The 26,853-nt window shown below is 37.5% G+C and overlaps 1 protein-coding gene across 3 annotated transcripts in view; it reads right to left on the reverse strand.

The window, feature by feature from the left end:
• The window catches only part of TTC39B (tetratricopeptide repeat domain 39B), a 134,669-nt gene that overhangs the window by 25,890 nt on the left and 81,926 nt on the right, over positions 1-26,853 (reverse strand). For all 3 annotated transcript variants that reach the window (XM_061199069.1, XM_061199067.1, XM_061199068.1), the window contains 7 exons: positions 25,761-25,892; positions 24,701-24,777; positions 19,153-19,220; positions 16,136-16,200; positions 3,536-3,641; positions 2,095-2,160; positions 448-556 (listed from right to left, as the gene is read on the reverse strand). In XM_061199069.1, the coding sequence (XP_061055052.1) occupies positions 448-556; positions 2,095-2,160; positions 3,536-3,641; positions 16,136-16,200; positions 19,153-19,220; positions 24,701-24,777; positions 25,761-25,892 (623 nt within the window). The remainder of the gene's footprint in view (positions 1-447; positions 557-2,094; positions 2,161-3,535; positions 3,642-16,135; positions 16,201-19,152; positions 19,221-24,700; positions 24,778-25,760; positions 25,893-26,853) is intronic.

The following is a 26,853-nucleotide window of genomic DNA, read 5'->3' on the forward strand; positions in this document are numbered from 1 at the left end:
ATTTGCCATTTTGATATTTGGGAAATAAAAGAAGACAAGTCTCATCTATGACTTTAGTTTAAGAAAGCTCTAGGGCAAATTCTTAGGAGCAGAGGTGGTTGCCTTCAATTCCTAATTGAAATTTCTGGTTTTAATAGCAATATTAAACTTATTTTAACCAAAAATTTAATTTTCTGCTAAAAAAAGAAATGTAATATGCTAAAAATAGATCACCTTAAACAAGCTTTATAGAATTTTTTAGCTGAGAACAGATTAAAAAGAATTTGATGAAAGAAACCCTCCACCCCCTCTGCCAAATGTTACTATGAGAAATGTCACAATTTTCCACTTTTACTCAAAAGAAAGGTAAATATAGATTACAATCTCTTACTGATTTTTCTAAATTTTTACTTACTCAGATGAAAGATAATCAATTTTCAATGATGTGAAATATAATCCAGTCCTTACCAAGTATCAGGGAGATATAAGTATGAAAAGCTAGTATAGTTAAGCAGCATAGTGGAGACCTCATGCTTCTTCCTAAGGCGCCTTCCCGTAACTGCAGGATGCCCAACTCCTATGGGAATTAGAGGCATTTTAGAATGAGAAGAGCATGATTGAAACATCATATTCAGAGACTTTAAAATGCTAGCTCATGGATCCCCACCCTCCATGAAGGTGGGGTTTATTTTTCAAGAGCTTAGAATAGCAGTAATATCTAACTAGAAACAAATTTTACATTTTAAACTGGCATAAGACAATCTCCCAAATTCTTATATCATGTGACCTTAAGGAGAGAAAAAGGTAAAGCTCATTTCATAGAAAATGCTGTATTTCTCTTATATAAATATTAATTTATTAAAACATATTGAGGATCTAAGTACTATGTGGGGTATGAATATATACAGTTCTATGTCTTCAAAGATCTTTCCATCAAATAGGGAAGGTAGTACATGAACACATAATTTTATTGGAATATGGTGAGGGCCATAAGAAAGATAAGTAAATGATTCTGAAAGTTAGGAATACTTGAGCCTTGTTGGGAGAAGATAAGGGAAAGCTTTGTGGAATAGGTGACATTTATCTCAATCCTAATGGATGGAGAGGCTCTCAAGAGACATTATTTGGGAGGATGTCAGTTGGGGAGGACATCCAAAACAGACACCAGCAGAAGCATGGACACAGAAAAGCACAGGATCTATTTGGAGAACAACCATTTGCCCAGTTTAGCAGGAACACTGGGGAAGCAAAAAGGATGGGTAGTAGGCTAGAAGCATTGGCTAGAATCAGATCCTAGGGCCCTTGAATCCATGCTATAGTTTGGACTTTATTCAAGGGGCAAGTTGGAGCTACTAAAGAAATAAGGTGGAAGATGAATAGTAGAGGGGAAGGGTAACGATGAAATACAGAGTCTGAATAGACAGACCATATCAGGAAGGGATCACCATAAATATATAATACTTATGGAGAACCTGGACAGTGGAATAAATGGGGGAAAAAATTACAGCTTCTTGTACTTGTTCTCATACATTTCTCAAAACCTGCTCTCTGGACTAACAGGGACGACTTTTGCAATAAGGCAACTCTGGTAATAGCATATTGAGTGTTATGATTAATAAATGTTATACACTACAAAAACAACCACACAGAACTATAACAAACAAAACTCATGGAAAACAAATTTCCTTGCTTAGTTGTATAGTGAAACTTGTAAAAACAAGGAAAACCAAAACACTGCAACTATACTTGATCCATACGAATCATAAAAGGTTAGACAGGGAAATCTAGCCTAATTTCTTGGTTTTGCAGGAAACTCTGGGGTTGCAAAAATGTTAGGGAAGCATATTTTAACCTCACATGAGTACTAAAGATCCAGCAAGCAGCAATATTAGTAAAACATAAATTTTAATCCCAGAATTTAAATAACAAAGATGAAAATTTTTAACTTTCAATAGAAAAACCATCTCTAACTCCTGAAAAATATGATCAAGACCCAATGCCTCTTTATTGTTCTGAAAACAAATTGCTAGTTACGAGGACATGTTATATTTCCCTCATATTCAATAAATAACTTTTATTTTCCTTGTCAAAATTAAGAAAAAATTAATTTTGTACCCTATTTCCAGAAAATCCTATAAATTCTAGTAGTCTGATGATCCGTGCTGGTAAAAGGGACAGCATCTGTAAGAAAAAAAATACAAGTGTACTTATGTGTTAGTATATCTAACTGTAAATAAATGTTAAACTCTAAACAACTTAAAGTTTTAATGATTCAGTAATATGAAAAATTAGAACCAAGTTTAAACCACTAGACACGTCTCAATCACCACATACTGCACCTAGTATAATCATTACTTGTGACTTAATTTCATTTAGTTAAGACAATACACCTAAAAAATTAAAAACAAAACAAAAAAAAAACCTGGCGTTTTCAGAATGCTCTAAAGAACACTTGCTCCTTTCATGTGGGTTGATAAAGTCAGGAGAAGATAACCCCCAGTGTCCACCTCCAAACAGTGTTTCTTTTAGCATCCTTTTCCAGAAAGCAAAAGCCTGTTGTATTCTTCATATGTGCAGGCATGACCCAGAAGTAGACACCTACAGCACTACAGCCCCTCTCTGGGACATCCCTGAACAGTAGGATAAAGGGAAGTCCTGCCAGGGCAGAACTTTGAGCAGTGCCCTGGTTGTTCACTTTGCTTGGAAGGAGAAATGGCCATATATGCAATTATTTACTGATTCATGGGCGGTAGCGAATGGTTTGGTTGGATGGTCAGGGCTTTAGAAAGAACATGATGGGAAAATTGATGACAAGGAGCTCTGGGAAAGAGGTATATGGACAGACCTCTCAGAATGGGCAAAAAATGTGAAGATATTTGTGTCCCATGTGAATGTTCACCAAAGGCTGACCTCAGCAGAGGAAGATTTTAATAATCAAGTGGATAGGGTAATTCATTTTGTGGACACTAGCCAGCCTCTCTCCTCAGCCACCTCCGTCATCAACCAATGGGCTCATGAACAAAGCGGCCACGGTAGTGTATACACTTATGCGTGGGATTCCCTTTACCACTTAATTTTCTCACCAATTCCAGTCAAACCTTAATAAAATATCAAAATATCTAAATAATATAGCAATTGGACAGATATCTACTCAAACCCTTCATCTACCCCAGAGCTTCATCATCCCTCAAACTATATTGTTCCCTCCCCTATTTTCAATTTCAGAGCCACCATTTCTATAGCAACAATATTTCTGATGTGGAAATAGAACTGATTTTCAAGCTCCTTATTACCAAAAAATGTTACTAGTCCATTCAGAGAGCTGCATGCTTCCCTTCTTATACAATCGAAAACTATTCTGAGCATGTGCAGAACTTTACAGCACATTCTGGCCAAAGCCCCCACTGGTTCACAGCACAAGAAAACTGATCCCACTGTAGCCACTTGCCAACCAAACCCAGGTAGTGGTTCAGGGTGAGGTTCAAATGCAGTAGCAGAGGCACTGAAAACCTAAGGTTCTTTTACAAAAGATTCTGGTTGCTTTCTGATCACTTACCAAATTAAAGGCCCCGATGCCAAGCTTGACGCCACCTTCAAACTCATAGAAGAGTTGCTGCTCACCTTTGTTCTTCTGAATTACATGCAGGATAGAAAGACATTCTCTGGATTGAAGAAAAGAGTTATACTGTAAGTTTACTATGACACTGAAAACTAATTTTAAGTCAAACTTTGCATTTACATACCGTAAGATAAATGTCATTAGCCAAAATACTAGAGAATTTTTAAGTGGATGATGCTGTGCTGAGTTTACTCTTTTTTCTTTTTTTAGTTTGCCGATATTTTATTTTATTTTTTAATACATCTTTATTGGAGTATAATTGCTTCACAATGCAGTGCTACTTTCTGTTGTACGACAAAGTGAGTCAGCCATATACATACATATATCCCCATATCCCCTCCCTCTTGAGCTTCCCTCCCACCCTCCCTATCCCACCCCTCTACTGGGTAATCATCTTTAAGGAAAAATGACACACTCATTTCTACACTGTTTATCAGGACCAATCTTTCTGGGCTTAAAGCAAAAGAGGGTTCAAATATCAGCAAGCATGACTCAGGAGCCATAGGACCGCAGGACTGTGATCTCAGTTTCCCAGCAATGTGTTAGAGGAGACTTCCTAGGAATGCTCAGTCTCTCAGCTGCTGTGCACACTTCAGCAACCTACCTTCCACTGAGTAACTGAGGTGCTACTGACAAAAAGACTTGAATTTCAGCATGATCATCATGGTCTCAAATAGACCAAAATAAAACTCACAACTAGGAAAGATTGAAAGAGGAAAGCAAACTCGATCACAATTGCCTGCAACTGTCCTCTTATTTTTCCCTCTTCCATCCAAGCCAATCTTTCTGATTTCTCACTTTAATTACTTTTCTATGCATTTTTCCCTTTCCCTTCACATCTTCGAAAGGCAAATACTTAATCAGAGAAATGCAGATGAAAACAATGACAAAGATGTAAAAATTGGCAATAACCAGAAATTGTTTATCAAACTGACAGACATATTTTTTAAAGGTAATAAGAAATAGCCAGATATTATGTATCACCTGGTGTGATGCAATTATAAATCATGCAACTTCTCTTATGATGTATTCTAGCCAAATGCATCTAAGCTGAATCTAATGTCCAGTTTACAGGAAATATAAGGGGCTACAGGAATGCTATGGACTGAACTATATTTCCCCCAAATTCATATGTTGAAGCTCTAATCCCCCCCCCCCAGTGTGACTGTATTTGAAGACAGAGATTTTAGGAAGTAATTAAGGATAAATGAGGTCATAAGGGTGGGGTCCTCCTCTGATAAGATTGATGGCCTTATAAGAGGAAGGTCTCTCATTGCCATGTGAGGACACAGTGAGAAGGTGGCTGTCTGCAAGCCAAGAAGAGAGTCCTCACCAGAACCTGATCATGCTGGTACCCAGATCTTGGACTTTCATCCTCCAGAACTGTGAAGAAATAAATTTCTGTTGCTTATGCCATCCAGTGTATCATATTTTGTTATGGCAGCCTGAGCTGACTATGACAAGGAACAAGCTAAATGAAAACTCAAGGAAGCCACCTAACAAATCTGTGCATATCCTGCAGGACAAATGGGTTGGGCTTTTCAACAACTCTCATGAATATAGAGACTCTTCTAGAATAAGATGTATTTAATGAACATAAAAACAGGATGCTCAAGACAGTCTTGGGTTGGATCCTGGTGCTGACATTCCAGCAGTAAAAGAGATTTGGGGCCAACAGGCAAAATTTGAAGATGGATTGAGTATTACATGAAATGAAGACTTGTTGACACGAAAAAGTAAAGATCATTAACTGAAAAAAGCAGGTTAAAAAATAGTACATACAGTGTGATCTCATTTTGGTTTAAAAAAATATATATCTTTAGATATATGTAGAAAATATTCTGAAAGAATATATACTAAGGTGTTAACAGCCATAATTACTGGGTCATAAGTATATGGGGTGTGTGTATTTTAATATTTGCTCATCCACGTTTTCCTATTTTCCAAAATATATATGCCACTTTTGTGATAAAAACCATTATTTTAATTTTTTAAATGGAAAACCAGTGCTGGCAAAGGTAAGAACAAATAGACACATTCATTTATTTCTGGTAAAACGGTAGTTATAGTAAAGAAGTTGGCAACCTATTGGAACATAGCCACACCCATTTACTCATAGTCTATGGCTGCTTACACCCTGCGGTCATACAGTTGAGTAGTCGGGACAGAGATCTTACGGCCCACAAGCCTAAATATTACTGTCTGGTATTTTAAGAAAAAGTTTGCCAATCCAATTATTCTTCAGAATAATTTTGCAATATATATCAGAAATCTTACACACATGCATACCTTTGAACCAACAAATATAATTTTATTCTAAGGAAATAGCATGGATACACACAAAACTTGACCTATAAGGAAAGATACTGTATTACTACCTATAATAAAAATTTGTAAACACACTAAATAGGCAACAACCGGATATTGGTTACGAAGACAGTTGCATGCGTGCATACATTTATACGTACACATGTAGTATATCCACATAGTGGAACACTATGGAGCCTTTAAAAGCCATGATGAATTAAAAATACTTAATGACCTAAAATTTTCTGACATGAAGTGAAAAAGGAAATTTCAAAATGACACAAAGCATATAATTTCACTGTATAAAAAGATAATCATATATGCTTATATACATGCATAAAAATTCAAATGTCAAAATATCAACAGGATGGCAGGATACGCATATTAGGTTCAGAGTTATTTTCTGTGTAAATGTTCTATTTGCTGATAATAGATGATTATTACAAAATGCTCAAATAATATGGAGAAAGCCTAAGTATCCCTACACAATCATCCCACAGAGAGACAGTCACTGTTAACAGCCTGGTACATAATTTTCTAGTTGTTTTTATGCTTTACTAAGAATGCAATCTTTAGAAAACACAAATGGGATCACATAGTATATACTCTTCAATAGATTATATTGACAATTTTCCATGAAAATGCATGAAAGCTACCTTATTCTTTAACAAGTGCATATTATTCCATTCTATGGAATAATTTATTTAACCAAATACCTATTCTTAAATTTTCAAGTTGTTTCAAAATATTCCATATTACAAACAATGCTGCTAAGAGTGTTCTTATACCTCCATCAAGTACTTTCCTATATCAAGTACTATAACTATATTTATACCATCCTAACTGTTCATAGGATAAATTCTTAGAAAAAGAACTTCTGAGATCGAAGGTGATGCATACTCTTAATTTTGGTATATACTGCCAGAACATCCTTCATAAAAACTCTATCAGTTTAGACCCCCACCAACCTATGAGTTTCTCACACTGTCATTTGTCCTGAGTCATTTATATCACATTTCTATTTGTATTTTTTATTACGGGATATTTTTGCCATGATGAAAATTTAAATGTTTATTTGGTCAAGTCAGTCTTCTATGGTTTCTGATTTTATGTCACACTTTAAAAGGCTTCTGAAATTGACATCATATATCTACAGATATGACACACTGAGAAGGACACCACATCACTTCTATAGTATTCTTGCCATAGATGCAAAATATGAATTTAATCATTAAGCAACATTAGATAAGTCCACCTTGAGCGATGGTCTAAAAAATACCTGCCCACTATTCTTCAAAAATGTCGAGGTCCTGAAAGACAAAGAAAGACTGAGGGACTCTTCCAGATTAAAACTGACTAAGGAGACGTAACAACTAAATGTGACATCCAGGATCCTGAAATGAATCCTGGACCAGAATAAGGACACTGGTGGGACAATTAGAAAAATTTGAGTAAAGTCAATGAAGTAGTTAATAATATTATATCAATGTTCATTTCCTGGTGTTAATAATTATACTGTGGTTCTAAAAGACGTTAACATTTGTATATTGGAAGAATATAGGAAAATTCTTTGTAAAAATTCTGGAATCATTTCAAAGTGAAAAATTTTTTAATAAATCAAAAGTTTAAAAGCCTTTGTACTTTAGGACTATAAAAAGACTTTCCTATGTTTTTGCTTATACTCTTCTAAAAATATTTTAATATTAAATCTATATGTAATGTATCTTTTTTTAAAAGTTTTGAATTTTATTTTATTTATTTTTTTATACAGCAGGTTCTTATTAGTCATCAATTTTATACACATCAGTGTATACATGTCAATCCCAATCGCCCAATTCATCACACCACCACCCCCAACCCCACCGCCGCTTTACCCCCTTGGTGTCCATACGTGTGTTCTCTACATCTGTGTCTCAATTTCTGCCCTGCAAACTGGTTCAACTGTACCATTTTTCTAGGTTCCATGTATATGCGTTAATATATGATATTTGTTTTTCTCTTTCGGACTTACTTCACTCTGTATGACAGTCTCTAGATCCATCCACGTCTCAACAAATACCCAATTTCGTTCCCTTTTATGGCTGAGTAATATTCCATTGTATATATGTACCACATCTTCTTTACCCAGTGATCTGTCGATAGGCATTTAGGTTGCTTCCATGACCTGGCTATTGTAAATAGTGCTGCAATGAACATTGGGGTGCATGTGTCTTTTTGAATTATGGTTTTCTCTGGGTATACGCCCAGTAGTGGGATTGCTGGATCATACACTAATTCTATTTTTAGTTTTTTAAGGAACCTCCATACTGTTGTCCATAGTGGTTGTATTAATTTACATTCCCTCCAACAGTGCAAGAGGGTACCCTTTTCTCCACACCCTCTCCAGCATTTGTTGTTTGTAGATTTTCTGATGATGCCCATTCTAACTGGTGTGAGGTGATACCTCATTGTAGTTTTGATTTGCATTTCTCTAATAATTAGTGATGTTGAGCAACTTTTCATGTGCTTCTTGGCCATCTGTCTGTCTTCTTTGGAGAACTGTCTATTTAGGTCTTCTGCCCATTTTTGGATTGGATTGTTTTTTTAATATTGAGCTGCATGAGCTGTTTATATATTTTGGAGATTAATCCTTTGTCCATTGATTCATTTGCAAATATTTTCTCCCGTTCTGAGGGTTGTCTTTTCGTCTTGTTTATGGTTTCCTTTGCTGTGCAAAAGCTTTTAAGTTTCATTAAGTCCCATTTGTTTATTTTTGTTTTTATTTCCATTACTCTAGGAGGTGGATCAAAAAAGATCTTGCTGTGATTTATGTCAAAGAGTGTTCTTCATATGTTTTCCGCTAAGAGTTTTATAGTGTCCAGTCTTACATTTAGGTCTCTAATCCATTTTGAGTTTATTTTTGTGTATGGTGTTAGGGAGTGTTCTAATTTCATTCTTTTACATGTAGCTGTCCAGTTTTCCCAGCACCACTTATTGAAGAGACTGTCTTTTCTCCATTGTATATCCTTGCCTCCTTGGTCATAGATTAGTTGACCATAGGTGCGTGGATTTATCTCTGGGCTTTCTATCTTGTTCCATTGATCTATGTTTCTGGTTTTGTGCCAGTACCATATTGTCTTGATTACTATAGCTTTGTAGTATAGTCTGAAGTGAGGGAGCCTGATTCCTCCAGCTCCGTTTTTCTTTCTCAAGATTGCTTTGGCTATTCGGGGTCCTTTGTGTTTCCATACAAATTGTGAAGTTTTTTGTTCTAGTTCTGTGAAAAATGCCAATGGTAGTTTGATAGGGATTGCATTGAATCTGTAGATTGCTTTGGGTAGTATAGTCATTTTCACAATGTTGATTCTTCCAATCCAAGAACATGGTATATCTCTCCATCTGTTGGTATCATCTTTAATTTCTTTCACCAGTGTCTTATAGTTTTCTGCATACAAGTCTTTTGTCTCCCTAGGTAGGTTTATTCCTACGTATTTTATTCTTTTTGTTGCAATCGTAAATGGGAGTGTTTCCTTAATTAGTCTTTCAGATTTTTCATCATTAGTGTATAGGAATGAAAGAGATTTCTGTGCATTAATTTTGTATCCTGCAACTTTACCAAATTCATTGACTAGCTCTAGTAGTTTTCCGGTGGCATCTTTAGGATTCTCTATGTATAGTATCATGTCATCTGCAGTGACAGTTGTACTTCTTCTTTTCCAATTTGTATTCCTTTTATTTCTTTTTCTTCTCTGATTGCCATGGCTAGGACTTCAAAACTATGTGGAATAATAGTGGTGAGAGTGGACATCCTTGTCTTGTTCCTGATCTTAGAGGAAATGCTTTCAGTTTTTCACCATCGAGAATGTTTGATGTGGGTTTGTCATATATGGCCTTTATTATGTTGAGGTAGGTTCCCTCTATGCCCACTTTGTGGAGAGTTTTTATCATAAATGGGTGTTGAATTTGTCAAAAGCTTTTTCTGCATCTATTGAGATGATCATATGGTTTTTATTCTTCAATTTGTTAATATGGTGTATCACATTGATTGATTTGCGTATATTGAAGAATCCTTGCATCCCTGGGATAAATCCCACTTGATCATGGTGTATGATCCTTTTAATGTGTTGTTAGATTCTGTTTGCTAGTATTCTGTTGAGGATTTGTGCATCTATATTCATCAGTGATATTGGTCTGTAATTTTCTTTTTTTGTAGTATCTTTGTCTGGTTTTGGTATCAGGGTGATGGTGGCCTCATAGAATGAGTTTGGGAGTGTTCCTTCCTCTGCCATTTTTTGGAAGAGTTTGAGAAGGATGGGTGTTAGCTCTTCTCTAAATGTTTGATAGAATTCACCTGTGAAGCCATCTGTTCCTGGACTTTGTTGGAAGATTTTTAATCACAGTTTCAATTTCATTACTTGTGATTGGTCTGTTCATATTTTCTATTTCTTCCTGGTTCAGTCTTGGAAGGTTATACCTTTCTAAAAGTTTGTCCATTTCTTCCGGGTTGTCCATTTTATTGGCATAGAGTTGCTTGTAGTAGTCTCTTAGGATGCTTTGTATTTCTGTGGTGTCTGTTGTAACTTCTCCTTTTTCATTGCTAATTTTATTGATTTGAGTCCTCTCCCTCTTTTTCTTGATGAGTCTGGCTAATGGTTTCTCAATTTTGTTTATCTTCTCAAAGAACCAGCTTTCAGTTTTATTGATCTTTGCTATTGCTTTCTTTGTTTCTATTTCATTTATTTCTGCTCTGCTCTTTATGATTTCTTTCCTTCTGCTAACTTTGGGGTTTTTTTGTTCTTCTTTCTCTACTTCCTTTAGGTGTAAGTTAGATTGTTAATTTGAGATTTTTCTTGTTTCTTGAGGTAGGCCTGTATAGCTATAAACTTCCCTCTTAGAACTGCTTTTGCTGCATCCCATAGGTTTTGGATTGTTGTGTTTTCATTGTCATTTGTCTCTAGGTATTTTTTGATTTCTTCTTTGATTTCTTCAGTGATCTCTTGGTTGTTTAGTAACGTACTGTTTAGCCTCCAGGTGTTTGTGTTTTTTACGTATTTTTCCCTGTAATTCTTTTTTTTTTTTAATTAATAGCTACTTTATTTATTTATTTATTTTTGGCTGTGTTTGGTCTTCGTTTCGTGCGAGGGCTTTCTCTAGTTGCAGCAAGCGGGGGCCACTCTTCATCGCGGTGCGGGGGCCACTCTTCATCGCGGTGCGCGGGCCTTTCACTATCGCGGCCCCTCCCGTTGCGAGGCACAGGCTCCAGACGCGCAGGCTCATTAGTTGTGGCTCACGGGCCCAGTTGCTCCATGGCATGTGGGATCTTCCCAGACCAGGGCTCGAACCCGTGTCCCCTGCATTAGCAGGCAGATTCTCAACCACTGCGTCACCAGGGAAGCCCTGTAATTCATTTCTAATCTCATAGTGTTGTGGTCAGAAAAGATGCTTGATATGATTTCAATTTTCTTAAATTTACTGAGGCTTGATTTGTGACCCAAGATGTGATCTATCCTAGAGAATGTTCCTTGTGCACTTGAGAAGAAAGTGTAATCTGCTGTTTTTGGATGGAATGTCCTATAAATATCAATTAGATCTATCTGGTCTATTGTGTCACTTAAAGCTTGTGTTTCCTTATTAATTTTCTGTTTGGATGATTTGTCCATTGGTGTAAGTGCAGTGTTAAAGTCCCCCACCATTATTGTGTTACTGTCAATTTCCTCTTTTATACCTGTTAGCAATTGCCTTATGTATTGAGGTGCTCCTATGTTGGGTGCATATGTATTTATAATTGTTATATCTTCTTCTTGGATTGATCCCTTGATCATTATGTAGTGTCCTACCTTGTCTCTTCTAATATTCTTTATTTTAAAGTCTATTTTATCTGATATGAGTATTGCTACTCCAGCTTTCTTTTGATTTCCATTTGCATGGAATATCTTTTTCCATCCCCTCACTTTCAGTCTGTATGTGTCCCTAGGTCTAAAGTGGGTCTCTTGTAGACAGCGTATATATGGGTCTTGTTTTTGCATCCATTCAGCAAGCCTGTGTCTTTTGGTTGGAGCATTTAATCCATTCACGTTTAAGGTAATTATCGATATGTATGTTCCTATGACCATTTTCTTAATTGTTTTGGGTTTGTTTTTGTAGGTCCTTTTCTTCTCTTGTGTTTCCCACTTAGAGGAGTTCCTTTAGCATTTGTTGTAGAGCTGGTTTGGTGGTGCTGAATTCTCTTAGCTTTTGCTTGTCTGTAAAGCTTTTGATTTCTCCATCAAATCTGAATGAGATCCTTGCCAGGTAGAGTAATCTTGGTTGTAGGTTCTTCCCTTTCATCACTTTAAGTATACCATGCCACTCCCTTCTGGCTTGTAGAGTTTCTGCTGAGAAATCAGCTGTTAACCTTATGGGAGTTCCCTTGTATGTTATTTGTCATTTTTCCCTTGCTGCTTTCAATAATTTTTCTTTGTCTTTAATTTTTGCCAATTTGATTACTATGTGTCTCAGCGTGTTTCTCCTTGGGTTTATCCTGTATTGGACTCTCTGTGCTTCCTGGACTTGGGTGGCTATTTCCTTTCCCATGTTAGGGAAGTTTTCGACTATAATCTCTTCAAATATTTTCTCTGGTCCTTTCTCTCTCTCTTCTTCTGGGACTCCTATAATGCGAATGTTGTTGCATTTAATGTTGTCCCAGAGGTCTCTTAGGCTGTCTTCATTTCTTTTCATTCTTTTTTCTTTATTCTGTTCCGCAGCAGTGAATTCCACCATTCTCTCTTCCAGGTCACTTATCCGTTCTTCTGCCTCAGTTATTCTGCTATTGATTCCTTCTAGTGTAGTTTTCATTTCAGTTATTGTATTGGTCATCTCTGTTTGTTTGTTCTTTAATTCTTCTAGTTCTTTGTTAAACATTTCTTGCATCTTCTCGATCTTTGCCTCTGTTCTTTTTCCGAGGTCCTGGATCATCTTCACTATCATTATTCTGAATTCTTTTTCTGGAAGGTTGCCTATCTCCACTTCATTTAGTTGTTTTTCTGGGGTTTTATCTTGTTCCTTCATCTGGTACATAGCCCTCTGCCTTTTCATCTTGTCTATCTTTCTGTGAATGTAGTTTTTGTTCCACAAGCTGCAGGATTGTAGTTCTTCATGCTTCTGCTATCTGCCCTCTGGTGGATGAGGCTATCTAAGAGGCTTGTGCAAGTTTCCTGATGGGAGGGACTGGTGGTGGGTAGAGCTGACAGTTTCTCTCTGGAATGTATCTTTTATACAGTCTTTCTTCCAAAACGAAGAGCCAATTTTCCCAAAACCGTTTTTTAAAGTACCCATATTTTCCCACTGATTTTAAAGAGATTTATGTATATATAGGTTTTTAGTATGCTTTGAATTCCCTGGTAAATGTGTGTGTGTGTACACAGAAGTGCATGCACAATGTGCACACACGCATGCATGCACACACACACACACACACACAGAGTTTCCAAGCCCTATGTTCCATTCCACTGATATATATTTCTGTGCCATTACAAGACTATTTTAATTCCTTTGGTTTTTAAATTTTGATGACTGAAAAAGCAATCAACTCTTTAACATTCTTTTATATCTTGTAAAAAATATTTCAAGAGGAAAAGTAAAAACAATATATCAGGTTCCCAAAATCCACTCCCTTCAAGGATTTTGAATGGAATATAATTTTATGAAATCATTTTGGGTAAAAGCATCTCTTAAAATACTAAATCTTCGTTCTGCGTCTAGTAATGGCAGGGTGGCTTATATTAGATTAACCCTCCCACGGATAACAATTATAAACTCTGGACAAAATGCAAAGTACATATTTAAAATATATTGGCAGGCACTGGAAACTGAAAAAAAAAGTAATGGGAAACTAGAGAAGAGTTGAAATTTGAAAAAAGAGAACAACTCTTGAAGGGACCTTAGGTTTATATGGCTAGTCACCTGGAAGTACTCCCCAGTACACTTGGTGCAGGGTGCCTAGAACTTACACAGAAAGCCACAGTCTTATTGGCTTCAAAAGGAGCACAGAGTTCAAATCTGCCAGAGTACCTATAAGTTAATGGGGGAATTTTCAGATAAGAGAGAACCACATAGGAGGGAAACACCAAAATCAGTGTTAGAACTCCACTCAAATTCTTGGCTGATTCATGAACTATGTGAGCACTGGGGAAACTCCAAAGAAAAGCAGAGACAAGACAGAAGAAGTAATGGAACCAAGATTTCAGATGCTGCCCACTACCAAAGATTAAGAGTATGGGCTCTAAGTCTAGTCAAGTCAAATGCTTCCCAGAGCAAGAATCAGCAATATTCTGAGAAAGATAACAGAACCTAGAGTCTCTACAATGTATCACTATCTAGTGTACAATCAAAAAATTATTGACTTGAGAACAGAAAAACATGACATACAGTCAAGAGAAAAAGCAGGCAATAGAAACTGACCCCAGGACAGCCCAGATGTTGAGATAATGTCTAATCTGAAGAAAACAATTTTTTTAAATGAACAGCAGCTCAGTGACCTATTGAACAAAATCAGGTGACTAACATGTAATTGGGGTCTCAGAAGGAGAAAAGTGAGAATGGAGCAGAAAAAAATACTTGAAGAAATAATAGCTACACATTTCCCAAAGCCATACTTAAGCACATCAGTCAATCTGCTAAGAATCAAAAATACAAGTCTTCAAAGCAGCCAGAAGAAATGACAAATTACAGACAAGGGAACAATAATTAAAATAACAGCTGACTTATGATCAGAAACAACAGAGGTTATAATACAATGGATTGACAGTTTTAAAGGGGTAAAAGAAGAAAAGAAAAAGAAAACCTTGTAACTCGAGAATACTATACTGAGCAAAAACAGCCTTCAAAAATAAAGATGTTTTCAGGTAAATGAAACAGTGAGAATTGTTGAAAGTAGACACACACTGTAAGAAATCTTAAAAGAAATGTTTCAGTCTGAAATTAGACAGGAATGAATGAAGAACACCAAAAATGGTAAATATATGGGTTAATAGTGAAGACCATGACATAAAATTGTTTAAAGCAAAAGGTGGGTACCACTCTGTGGGGTGTATAATACACATACGTGTACTATTGTAAGAATAGTATAAAAGACAACAGGTGGTAAATGAAACTATACTTTTGCAAAGTTCTTATATTTGTGCAATGGTACAATATTAACTCTAAGTTGACATGATAAGTTAAGAAGGCTATTATAATCACTAGAGCAAACATTTAAAAAAATTAAAGAGGGCTATAGCTAAGAAAACAATGGAGGGATTCCACTGGAATACATATACAAATTTTTTTTTAATTAAAGCAAAAGAAGGCAGAAAAATAAGGAGGGGGGAACAAATAAGGCAAAGGAAGAAAGCAAAATAGTACTCACAAGTGCAGACATATTAACTGTCACACTGAATAAAAAAGCAAGACCCAATTAAGCATGTTTACAAAAAATGCAAATTAAATATAAAAACAAAGATAGGTTTAAAGTAAAAGAATATATGCCATGCAAATACTAATTATCAAAAAGCATGAGTAGCTTTATTAATATCAGACAAAACAGATTTCAAGACAAGGAATATTATAAGGAGTTACGAAGGAACATTTTATAATGATGAAAGATTAATTCATTAGGAAGATAAAACAATTAAAATATATATAAGCCCAATAACAGAGGTTCTAAATATACAAAGCAAATACTGACAGAACTAAAGGGAGAAATGGATGACTCCAGAATCAAAGCTGAAGAGTTTTAACTCTGTGAGTAAAGGATAGGACAACTAGATAAAAATCAGTAAGGATATAGAAGATGCAAATGACACTATGGTCCACTTTAATTGAACATCTGAATCACTGCAGAACTTCATTGGAGCAGTGATGTTCTAGAGTCTGGACCAAAGACATACCTGTACATACCTGTCACTTTAAATTTATAAATTGTTTTTAGGAGAGAGAAACTAAGATTATCTAATCAGAAATTATGTAAGTGCTTTTCTTTACAGCTATTTTTCTTTTAAAACTGCATTTAAGCTTAAATTGTGTTGTCCTATGGCATTGAATACACCTCAGTAAGCCAAAAATCAAGTGCATTTTTACCAACACCAAATTTTAAAAAACATAGTCATACTGACTGAGAACTTTGAAGTACAAAATGGTACATAGTACAAGAATCACTTAGAAACCACAAGAACGTGGTCAAAAAGGTACAAACCTTGTTAAAAGATTTTTTATAAATCTTAATTTTTAACTTACTTATATATTTGGTAACTTGTTCTAATTTTGAGTCCACCTTTGATGAAGTTGATCATATTTTCATCCTGAAAACAATTAAATAATTAGATCATTTAGCAAAAGATTCTTAAACTGTCCCCATAGCTGTGTAGCTGCGTGATTAGAACAAAACACTATCTTTTGAGGACATGATTTTTAAATTAAGACATTCTTCTTGCTTTACATCTGAAATGCTTTTTTGTCATTTTTCTTCCAAGTTAGAGGACAACAAAAAGGAAACATTTCTTAAATCCTTGCATTACTTTAAGGAAGTAAGGAAGTAATCCTCATCAATTTGGGGCCATAAAGGTTAGTCCAAACGTACTTCAATAAACATCATCTACTACTGGGCAACTTTCTTCTGGGTTCAATGGAATTCAAAATGGCTGACTTTAAGGATATGCTCCAAGGACTTTCCTGTCTGTCTTACTCCAAGTAATGGGATTATGGTTCTTCTTTAGGGGGTACTTTAGCAGGCAGTCTATTTAACATTGTGAATTTCATTCATATACATTTCCAGACCACAAATAACTGATTTGGATTCTAAATTTGTTGTCACTAATATGAAATTCTGTTTAGGGGAAAAAAGATCACTTCTCTTTGCCTGATGGTCATCAACCATAAAACTGGGGCAGCTGGCCTAAATGAATGACCTTTTTAGGGTGAGCATTCTAGGATTCCAAGAGCCTCTTATTAAAGCATATCAAATAACTGCTTGAAAGATGTTACTCTAATAGAAGGTGCTAATGGAGATAGTTCCATGCTTTTCTAGTCCGTTAATATCAGAAAGATGCTCTGGTATTGATTTCCTGTGCACTTGAGCATCCTTCCGAAACAAAAGAAGAACTAATTTTAGTTTGTTAATGTCATCAATTACTTAAATACTTAATATTTAAATTATTAAAAGAATCAATAAATGTAAAATTCACTATGCAATTTAAATGTTTATTTTCTGATTTTAAGGAATCTTATGGTTACACAAGTTCCAATACTGGCCAGGAAAGAATTTCTTAAATTGGATTAAAATCCGCCTCAAATAAGAATATTTCATTTCAGGATTCACCAAACATTTGCTGAATGCCTATTTTACAGCAGGCACCTAAACACAAAATCAGACAAAAGCAACACAACTCGCTAAGGGATGGAGGCATGCATGGATGGAGACATGTGGGGGATGTCATGACAGCACAAAGGTGGGCGGGGATGTGAAGAGCTCCACAAAAGCTTCCTGGAAGCATCAATGCTTAAAGCACACACATACACACACACACAAAAAAGATTGGGAAGTAACCAGCTGAAGGAAGGAAGGCAAGGTAAGTATGAACTTTGCAAGCAAAAAAAAAGAAAAACCCTCAGGGAAGCATTAAAGATCCTGGTGTGCTTGGCTTGGCCATCTGTGCTTATGTAACTCAGCACTGCTGCAGAAACCTACTGCAAAAAAGGGAATGACTAAGGAATAAGAAAGCTACCTGTGTTGTACCTGTGCCACTCAAGTATGCAACATACCTGCCAGTAGCAGTTGAGGACATTGGTAAGAAGGGAGTAGGGAACTGGGGGGGGGGGGGGGGGGAGATACCAGTTTGGTTAGAAAAAGCCTTCCCCATTTGTGATATTCTGATGCAGAACCACTGCCATAGTCAATGAGGGCTACTAAATGCTGAAGCAGAGACATGACCAGGTGAAATTCTCATCTTTGAGAGGGTGCACAATTGCACAATGGAGAGTGAGCTGGAGGGAAGAGAAACTATAGATCGAAGGTCCCTGGGTTGCCATGCAGTCTAGGGAAGAGCTGACAAGCCCCCCACTAGAACAATTATAGTCAGAATAAAGAGGAAGAGATGGAGCTGATAAACCTTCAAAAGGTAAAAGCAGCACGACCACGAGCCTGGCTGGATACAGAGGCATGAGGAAGAGGGGGCCATGGATATCTCCCAGATGTTGAACTACAAGCCCCCCAGACATAAAAAACAAAAAACAAAAAACTTTCAAATCAATGATTTTATTGTCAAATTATCATTTGAAAAACAAACACATCAGAAAAAACTGGGGGCCTCCGTGACTAGCCTTATGTTTACTGAGGCAGTAAGACTGTTGTTTTCAACCAGCCTTCGTAATATGTGGGGTTTTAGGAAACAGCGCCCTACACCAGATTGACTTAATTTTACTTAACCAGAATCCAACCTAAGAGGTCACCCTCCAGAAAAAGAGAAAAGCAACTCTCAATTCAATGTAAATCATTGAGATTGAGGAAGATTTTCCATCTTACAGTTGAATTTCTGCCCCCTTACAATCTCCACCCCGCTTCTACCCCACTGTATCCATCACCGCCACCTATGTGGCCACAATGTTAAAATCCATATTTTTTAGAAGAACTGGAAGCTACAATGACAGGCAAGGCACTGGTGGTAAAATTTAAATGCCCCATGAGAAAAGGAGTCATTGTTTTGTTTAGTGACTTTTTTTAAACTGCTCTTCCAAAAGAAGAAATAAAAGAAAGGGGAATGAGAATACAAAGAGTGGGGAAATAAAATCTGAGGTATACATGGGAAGTTTGGCTCTCGATGCATGCATAACTAAGCTTTGCTGAAGCATCTGATGCAAGAAGGGAACAGCCAAGGATGCTGAAGCCTCCTCCAGCTGGTCACTCCTGTGTGCAGCCCTCCACCATTAGCAAGCACAAAGAGGGATAACCTCATAGTTCTCATACAGAGCAGCATCCTGAAATTAGGTGAGGTAGTTGCAAGACAGCTTCTTCAAAAGGCAGTGGTTCCCAATAAAGCGAAGTTCGAAACAGAATTTTAAGTGCATTTGAGTAGGAAAAAAAAAAAAACAACCCAGGGTCTTCTTTCAGCCAAAGTTTATCAGTAATAACAAATATCTTTCACTACAACTCTAAGTCAAAAGAACTGAAGCACTGACATAGAATGAGCCACATTTCTTCTATGTCGTACTTGGCAGGCTTCCCGGGCGATGCTGATTCTAAGCCAAATGTTCATTACCTGCACAAACGTGAGGGCTGCTTTCTGTAGGAGGCACTCGGCATAACAGATTTCGGCATGCATTTCCTCTATTAAAAACAAATAAAAATATATTAAGGAAAATCCCATATCCACAGTAATTGCTCTGAGATGTTCAGAAAAGACGGGTAGATAAATGAGCCCAAGGGAGACAATAAAAACCTAGGTTGCTTTGGTGCTTCCATAAAAGTGGAATGATGACCTCAGTTCTCAGGCCCTCAGCAAGAATTTTCCAGAATGCGTGAAACGCTTCGGGGAAGTTATCTTTGGCTCCATTCACATATAACTGCCAAGAGTCAGGCCCTTGGTGTCAAAGACCCAAACTCAGCTCACCAAAATGTAAAAACCAAAATGTAAAAGCACTTCTTGGAAAAAAGGAAACCACTTATCTTTTAACTTAACGGGAATAGGCAAGTTTAACACAGTTATAGATTGGAAATCTAACTTAAATATACTAATTCTAGCTTCTAAAACGTGAAGGCATGATCATCATGACAATGGTTAGGCACGCTATTAACTTGAAGAGAAAGCAGTAATTCCCTAGGGTTCTAGGAAAAAGAACTGGCCTGCATGCCCAACTCATGACTCCTCATTCAGGGATGTCTTGATGTAAAAAAGTTCACACCAGTACAGTTTGGGGCTATTTGGATCACTGAGATATCTAGTGCAGGAACAAGGCATTCACAAAAGGGCTACATAAAACTACGTATGTATCCCTGGGACACGTGGAGTGCCCCAAAACACGTGGCCTATCTTCCTAAACAGTCCATGATACCTGCAGAGACTGGGGAGGGAGAAATCTTTGCATTTCCTTTTTTTTCTTTTTTTTTTTTGCATAAACAAAATCAGCAGATTCCCGTTTTATCCATGGGATACAAACTGGTGTGTTATTTAAGTAAATGAGCTTTGGGGTATTTCACGGCCTAGGTGGCAGGAAAGGCCCTGCCATGTACTAGCTGTAGAACCTCGAGCAAGCTACCCTCCCTCTCTCTGCTGGTTTCCTTGTTCCTAAAGTCCAGCTAATGACATCTCTACTTCAGAGCTGAAGAATTCAACCAGGTGCTGCCTGTGAAGCTTACTGGGCAGAGTAAGCCCTCGATATGCATCAGCTACTTTCACTAAGATTACTGCCCTTGGTCCATGTCATGCTTTTTGGCAAAAGTTCAGAAAGTAGAACATCTTTATGTGATGTAAGTAACTGAAAAATGGGGTATCTCTGTGTTAATGGGAACATTGTTGAATCTAACTGGATAAGAACTAGTGCTTTATTTCTTTCACTTACACACACAGGACCCCTCCCGACCACACACCCACACACACACACTCTCACACACACACACACACACTACTAGTTCTCACAAACAGGTTCAGCTTCCTGCCATGCTCATATTGCAAAGGCTGATTTACAAAGAAGCAACAATGCAACTAAGATCTTCCAACAGCATGCGTAAGATGGGGCCAGACGCACAACAGGCCAGACTTGAGGAGCTGTGGCCTCTGCGCAGTCTGGCAGCATCAGCAGCCAGAGTCTCAGTCCTTCGGAGCACCTCACCTCCAAGTGTGCCCCTGAATTTTCTCCGTGTGTTCAGTGGGAGAACAACTGGTAACTTTTATTTTTACAGACTCACTTGAATATCCTCTTTCCAGGGAAACTTGTAACAAAGTGGGAACTGTTAGTAATTATTCACTTTGAAAGCCTGCTCAGTAACCCAGATGGCTGGCTTGGGGCGTGTGCCGAGAAGGCGGTGAAGTGGCTGCTGGGAGAGAGCCAACACGAGCAAAGGCAAGGAGCACGGAGCCCTGCGTGGCAAGCCCAGTGGTGCACCTTTGGCTGAAGCACGAGGTGTGTACAGGGAGGAGTGGGCAATGGGCCTGGAAACGTAAGTCGGGGCTGAATTATGGATGACCTTGACTATCAGAGTCTGGGCTTCATTTGGTAGACAATGGTGAGTCCTTGCAGAGATCTGAGCAGAAGGGCAGACAGATCAGAGTTAAGCTCAAGACGGACAAGTCAAAGAGCAGCACGAACGACGTTAACAAGAAGGGAAGAAAGTTTGAACTCTGTATTCTGCGTGTAAGGAATCTTCATATTAAATTCCTTTCACATCCTAAGCACCGTATATAAACGTCTGTTTTTAAAGGCAATTTGAAAGCCATTTAGGGCAATATGCCAGCCATGAGAAAGGAAGAATGGGTGTGTCCCATGTTAAACCCACAAAAAGTTTAATTAAATATCCTCACTCCTGCAGTAAACCAGCCATTCAGGGATGGAAATGGAAATTACCAAGAGGAAAAACAAAGTGCACCCTAAATCCACAATGTTTTGACATGCTCCCTTGAACACAAAGTCTGTTTGGGTTGCAGCAACAGCCAAACTCATTAGGAATAAATGCAATTTAATTTATAAAAGTCTTATTTCTTCACTCTGATTGATTTATATTGGGCAGCCCTTAGCTCTCAAAATTAGACATTCGGCATTTGCAAATAGGTACCTACCAGAACATCTTTTAATTATAAATTCCTCAGTTCACTGAAGGAAATATCTTCATTATGCACTGAAGTGTCAGCTAAGCATGCCTTCAGACATAAAAGTCTAAATAAACCTTATTTCAGGATAGGTTAAAGTCACAGCCTGATTTATTTTCATAATTTTTTAATTAAGACCTTATTTTTTAAGAGCAGTTTTAGGTTCACAGAAAAATTGAGGGGAAGGTACAGAGATTTCCCATATATCCCTTTCCCCCCAAACACGCATAACCTCTCCCGTTACCAACATGCCCTCCAAAGTGGTACATTTGTTACAAGTGACAAACCTCCACTGACACATCATAAGTACCCAAAGTCCACAGTTTACATTAGCGTTCACTCTTGGTGTTGCACATTCTATGGGTTTGGACAAATGTATAATGACATGTATCTATCATTATGGTATCAGTATTTTTCACTGCCCTAAAAATTCTCTGTGCTCCACCTATTCATCCCCTGGCAACCATTGATCTTTTTACCGTCTCCATAGTTTTGCCTTTTCCAGAATCTTATATGCTTGGAATCATACAGTAGGTTGCCTTTTCAGACTGGTATCTTTCACTTAGGAATATGCATTTAAGGCTCCTCCATGTCTTTTCATGGCTTGATAGATCATTTCTTTTTAGCACTGAATAATATTCCACTGTCTGGATGTACCACACTTTATTATTTATCCATTCACCTATTGAAGGGCAAGTTCTGAATAAAGCTGCCATAAACATTCATTTGCAGATTTTGGGGTTAACACAAGTTTTCAACTCCTAGTTTTGTAAGAAACTGCCATACTATCTTCCAAAGTGGCTGTACCATTTGCATTCCCACCAGCCATGAATGAGAGTTCCTGTTCCTCCACATCCTCACCAACATTTGGTGTTGTCAGTGTTCCAGATTTTGGACACTCTCATAGGTGTGTAGTGGTATCTCATTGCTGTTTATTTTTCAATACTTCTAAATATGCCATGCCCAAAGACAGAATAAAAAGATAAGAACAGTACCATCTATTTTCAAGTTGTCTAACATAGAAATAATTCAACATTTTCTTCATCCATATGTGACACATTTTGTGCCCTTTTCTACCCAACTACAGGACAAGGTGTGGGGTATGTGGCTTAGGGAAAGGCAGATCAGGTTTGAACTCTGTTCTGCTAAGCAGGTAATCTTGGACCATTTGTCTAATCTCTCTGAACATCACTTTCTAGTCTATAAAAAGGAGGTTACACACAGGTTAGATTGGATAATGCTAAGGAAAGCATCAAGGACAGTGTCTCACACATAGAGAGTGCCTTTAAAAAATGGGGCATTATCATTATTATGTTTCAAGTCATTATTATTATTCATATTTATACCAATAATACCATGCCATTCTTTTGTAAACTAAGGATAAAAAAAAATCTCAAATGCCAGCCTTTATACTGCAAAGAAAAAGGGAGGAAGGGGGAAATGGGCCACTGGAGAGAAGCCATAGAGAGGGAAACGGAAGAATATAAATGAGTCAAATTTCTTTGGGGCCCATTTAATTTCCCACTGACCTACTTTAGTGGACTTTAGGTCTCCTGGGGCCAATTTACATAAATGGCCCTAAGATGAAAAATATGAAAACATAGCCTATCTGAAATCAAGGGAATAAATAAACTCTTAAGGGTCCTTGGAGGTCAGTTTCTGGAGAAAAAGATGATGGGCTTCAGCTGCCTGGAGGGACCAGTGAAATCCACTCTGCTGTATGATGGCTGCAGGGCCAGCATCATACCTTTTGGAACAAGTCTCGTAATCCTCTCCTGTTATCAACACTCTAGTGAGCCCAAGTTCTCCAATGTCCATAACAAGTTGATAATACTCTTCTAACAAAGCAAACAAAACTTCACAATGAAACACACTCAAAAATGTGTCTGGCACACACTTGACCACTAGGAATGACAGACAGCAATATCCAGAATTGCTCCTGCCTTAATCGGCTACAGCTACTTTAACGATTTTGTGTTACCTCTTCCAGAGAACAAATTTGACAATGACAACACAGGCACAAATGCTCCTTGGATGGCAGAAGCTTTACTCTACAATGGCCTCATTTGAAAGATGTTATTTTCTCTTCTACAGGTGTACTGGGATGCTCCTTTCTTATAAACCATCCTGACTAGAGAATAACACTAAAAAAACAGGGCTGATCATAGAACTTCTGCCCTAATCTCTGTGGAATATCAAGCAATTGACAGCAAAAGGAGTCATTTCCTCCCAGCCAACTGATCAAATGCTGCAGACATTCCTGGATTCTTGAATATTCCTAAATGTCCACAAACCAAACATCTTCCATACTGTGAAACATCATCATTATTTTAAAGGTATCAAAATTACTTTGCCCTTGAGGAAAAAATTAATAGCTTGCAGAAAAATAGAAACTTTTGTACATGGGTGGTAAGAATATAAACTGACCTAATTTTTTGGAGAAAAAATTGTCAATATCTATAAATGTTTTCTATTTTCAAATAGTCCCAGTAATTCCACTTCTAGCAATCTATCCTATGAAATACTTGCAAAAATGCATGAAGGCATTGTTTGTAATAGCGAAAAAAACAATGTAACTGCCCTTCAATAGAGACAAGGTAAGTAACTGATGGCACCTGTCCTAAGGAATACTACATAGCTATTAAATAGAATGAAGTACAATTTATATGTCTTGACGTGGAAAAAGTCAATTGCCAAAAATTACACTGTAGCATAACATGTATCACATGATTCTACATTAGCAAAAAATGAAAAATACATGAAAAACTACAAAAATCCTATGTGTACCTTCTGTATATATTTGTACATGTACACAGAAAAGTCTGCAAGGCTTGAAAACCAACTATTAACAGTGGTTACTTCTAGAGGGTGAGTATGATGGGGAAGAGAAAAAGACATTCCATTTACTTTATATTATACACTTAAGTGCTGAATTTTATGAGCATGACCACATTTTAGTTTTTCAAAGAAAGGAAAAAAACCTAATCTTTTAAATGCCTCTTACCTTCAGTCAGCTGTTCCAATGATCCTCTAGAAAGAAGACTTGAGAAAGATTCTACGACTGTGCATTTTTTCCTGTATCTGCAGAGAATAAGTAGAAGGGGAGATGGGAAGTAGAAAGAAAAAAATAACGATAATCAAGCTCATTTTCATTTGACATTCATTTCAGTCACAATCACACCAAAGAGTCTCACAATCACACCGAAACAGAACTCTAAACCCTAAAATCTCTGGGGCAGAGACCACCCTTTTGAACCCTGCACACCCAGCTCCCAACACTGGCATCCTGTGGGCATTTAATCCAAGCTTACTGAACAAGTGCATGGACAAACATACACATAACAGTCAATACTAACCCTGTCATGCACCTTCCCTGATCTCTATGGCTAAAATCAGTATTTCTGTTGTTAAGGGTCACCTCGCCACGGGTTAAGAATGGAGATAAAGTGCAGTGTTTGGAAACTCTCTTCCCTTGAGGGGCTGGAAACATAATTACAAGAGGACATAATTTCAGCAATGTTAAAATTCACCAATGCTAGTTAACAGCTTTTGCTAGGAGCTTCCTATACACAAAAAGATTAAAATAAAACTGACATTCCATGTCATTTACACCAAGCAAAAGTGTTTAAATATGTCCATTTAGACAAATAAAAGACTCCCTTCTGAATTTGCAGCATTTCCCACATAAAAGAAGAATGCTCCTTGCTTGGCCTGGCTTGGCATGTGGTACCTAAACGCTCCACCAGGGGGACCCCGAGAGATGCTTGCTGCTAATCCCACTGAAATCCTCAGCCCTTCTCGGTAGTTCAAGTACCAACGAGAAAAGTGGAAGATATAGATGCCACGTGTTCCGCCATCCCAGCATCATACTATAATTCTTTAGTGGAAATATTTTTATCTCCCATACATAAAACTACATGAGGCCAGGAACCTGTGATGCTCAAGTCCTTTTCTATAACCGTGGCCAACTTCCAACAGAGCTCTCAGTCAGGCTAAGTGCATCCATTTTGTCACACAGAAAGGTTTGTAGGCGTGTCTCAAGTATTTAATTACTCAGCTCATACTTTTGGCAGGTTTGTAAGGCGTCCTTCATGGCAGAAATGCCATTTTGGATGTCCTGTTGCTCGAAGGTCATGACGGCCTGAAGCACCATAATGGTACTGTAGCCCAAGGCGTGGTACATGCTCTCCTTAGCCCTGGGGAGAACACGGAAATTACTACATTTCAATTCAACTGAAAAGCATTCAGGTCTCATCTGAAACTAATCACAAGAAATTCTAGTAAATCCACGACGTGACTTTCACAGTAACGACTTTTACTCCTTCACCATGGTCACTGAAATAATATGGCCTATGAAAGACATGCGCTAAAGAACTCAAACTCTGAGGACTTTCCAATTCAAGCCCACGCAGGCAGCACGAAACTTTCCAGGTTGAAGCAGAGTGCGGCATATACTGTTCCCTGTTTGAGCACAAGGGGGCAGCCTGCTGACTCATTTCCTAGAAAATGTTTCAAAGCAAACCCAATTTTTCCCAGTTGTACAAGAAGCAGTGTACCGTCTTTTGCTCTGAAATAAGTGCTAAAATAAAGGCCACTGGAAATATAGTTTGTGACAGAGAAATTCTGATATGTTTTTTGAAAGGTAAGTCTTGTTTAAAATCATTCCCTCCCTTCTCCCAGCCAGAGGCCACGAGGAAGCAAGATTTTTGCAATAAGTTAGGTCAGCCACAAAGGGCCCAGACAAAAATTCATGGTAGATCTCTTAGCAAATCTAATCCCATTATCTGGGAATCCTGATTAAAGTTCTGGATAATTCAAATTATCAAGTTATCCGTTCGATTCTTAAGGACATTCAGTCCGAATGGATGGCACATCCCAGACTCTCAGGCTATGAAAACCTCACCATCTCTTTCCTGAAAACTTCTCAAACTATGTTAATTAGTTATTTATAAGATCTACAATATTAATGCATGGTTTTGTTTTTAATTCAAATACTTTTTTTACAATACTTTTTTTTTTTTTTTTTTTTGCTGCTCTGCAAAACAAATACAAGCCACAGTATACTTCCCCCCCAGAAAGAGTCTAAACATCCTTTGGTAATTTGCAGTTAGTCCCAAACAGTGAGGGCACTGGCTATTCAAAAAAAGAAAAAAGAAA

Source organism: Eubalaena glacialis, chromosome 9 (genome assembly GCF_028564815.1).
Source record: "Eubalaena glacialis isolate mEubGla1 chromosome 9, mEubGla1.1.hap2.+ XY, whole genome shotgun sequence".
NCBI lineage: Eukaryota > Metazoa > Chordata > Mammalia > Artiodactyla > Balaenidae > Eubalaena > Eubalaena glacialis.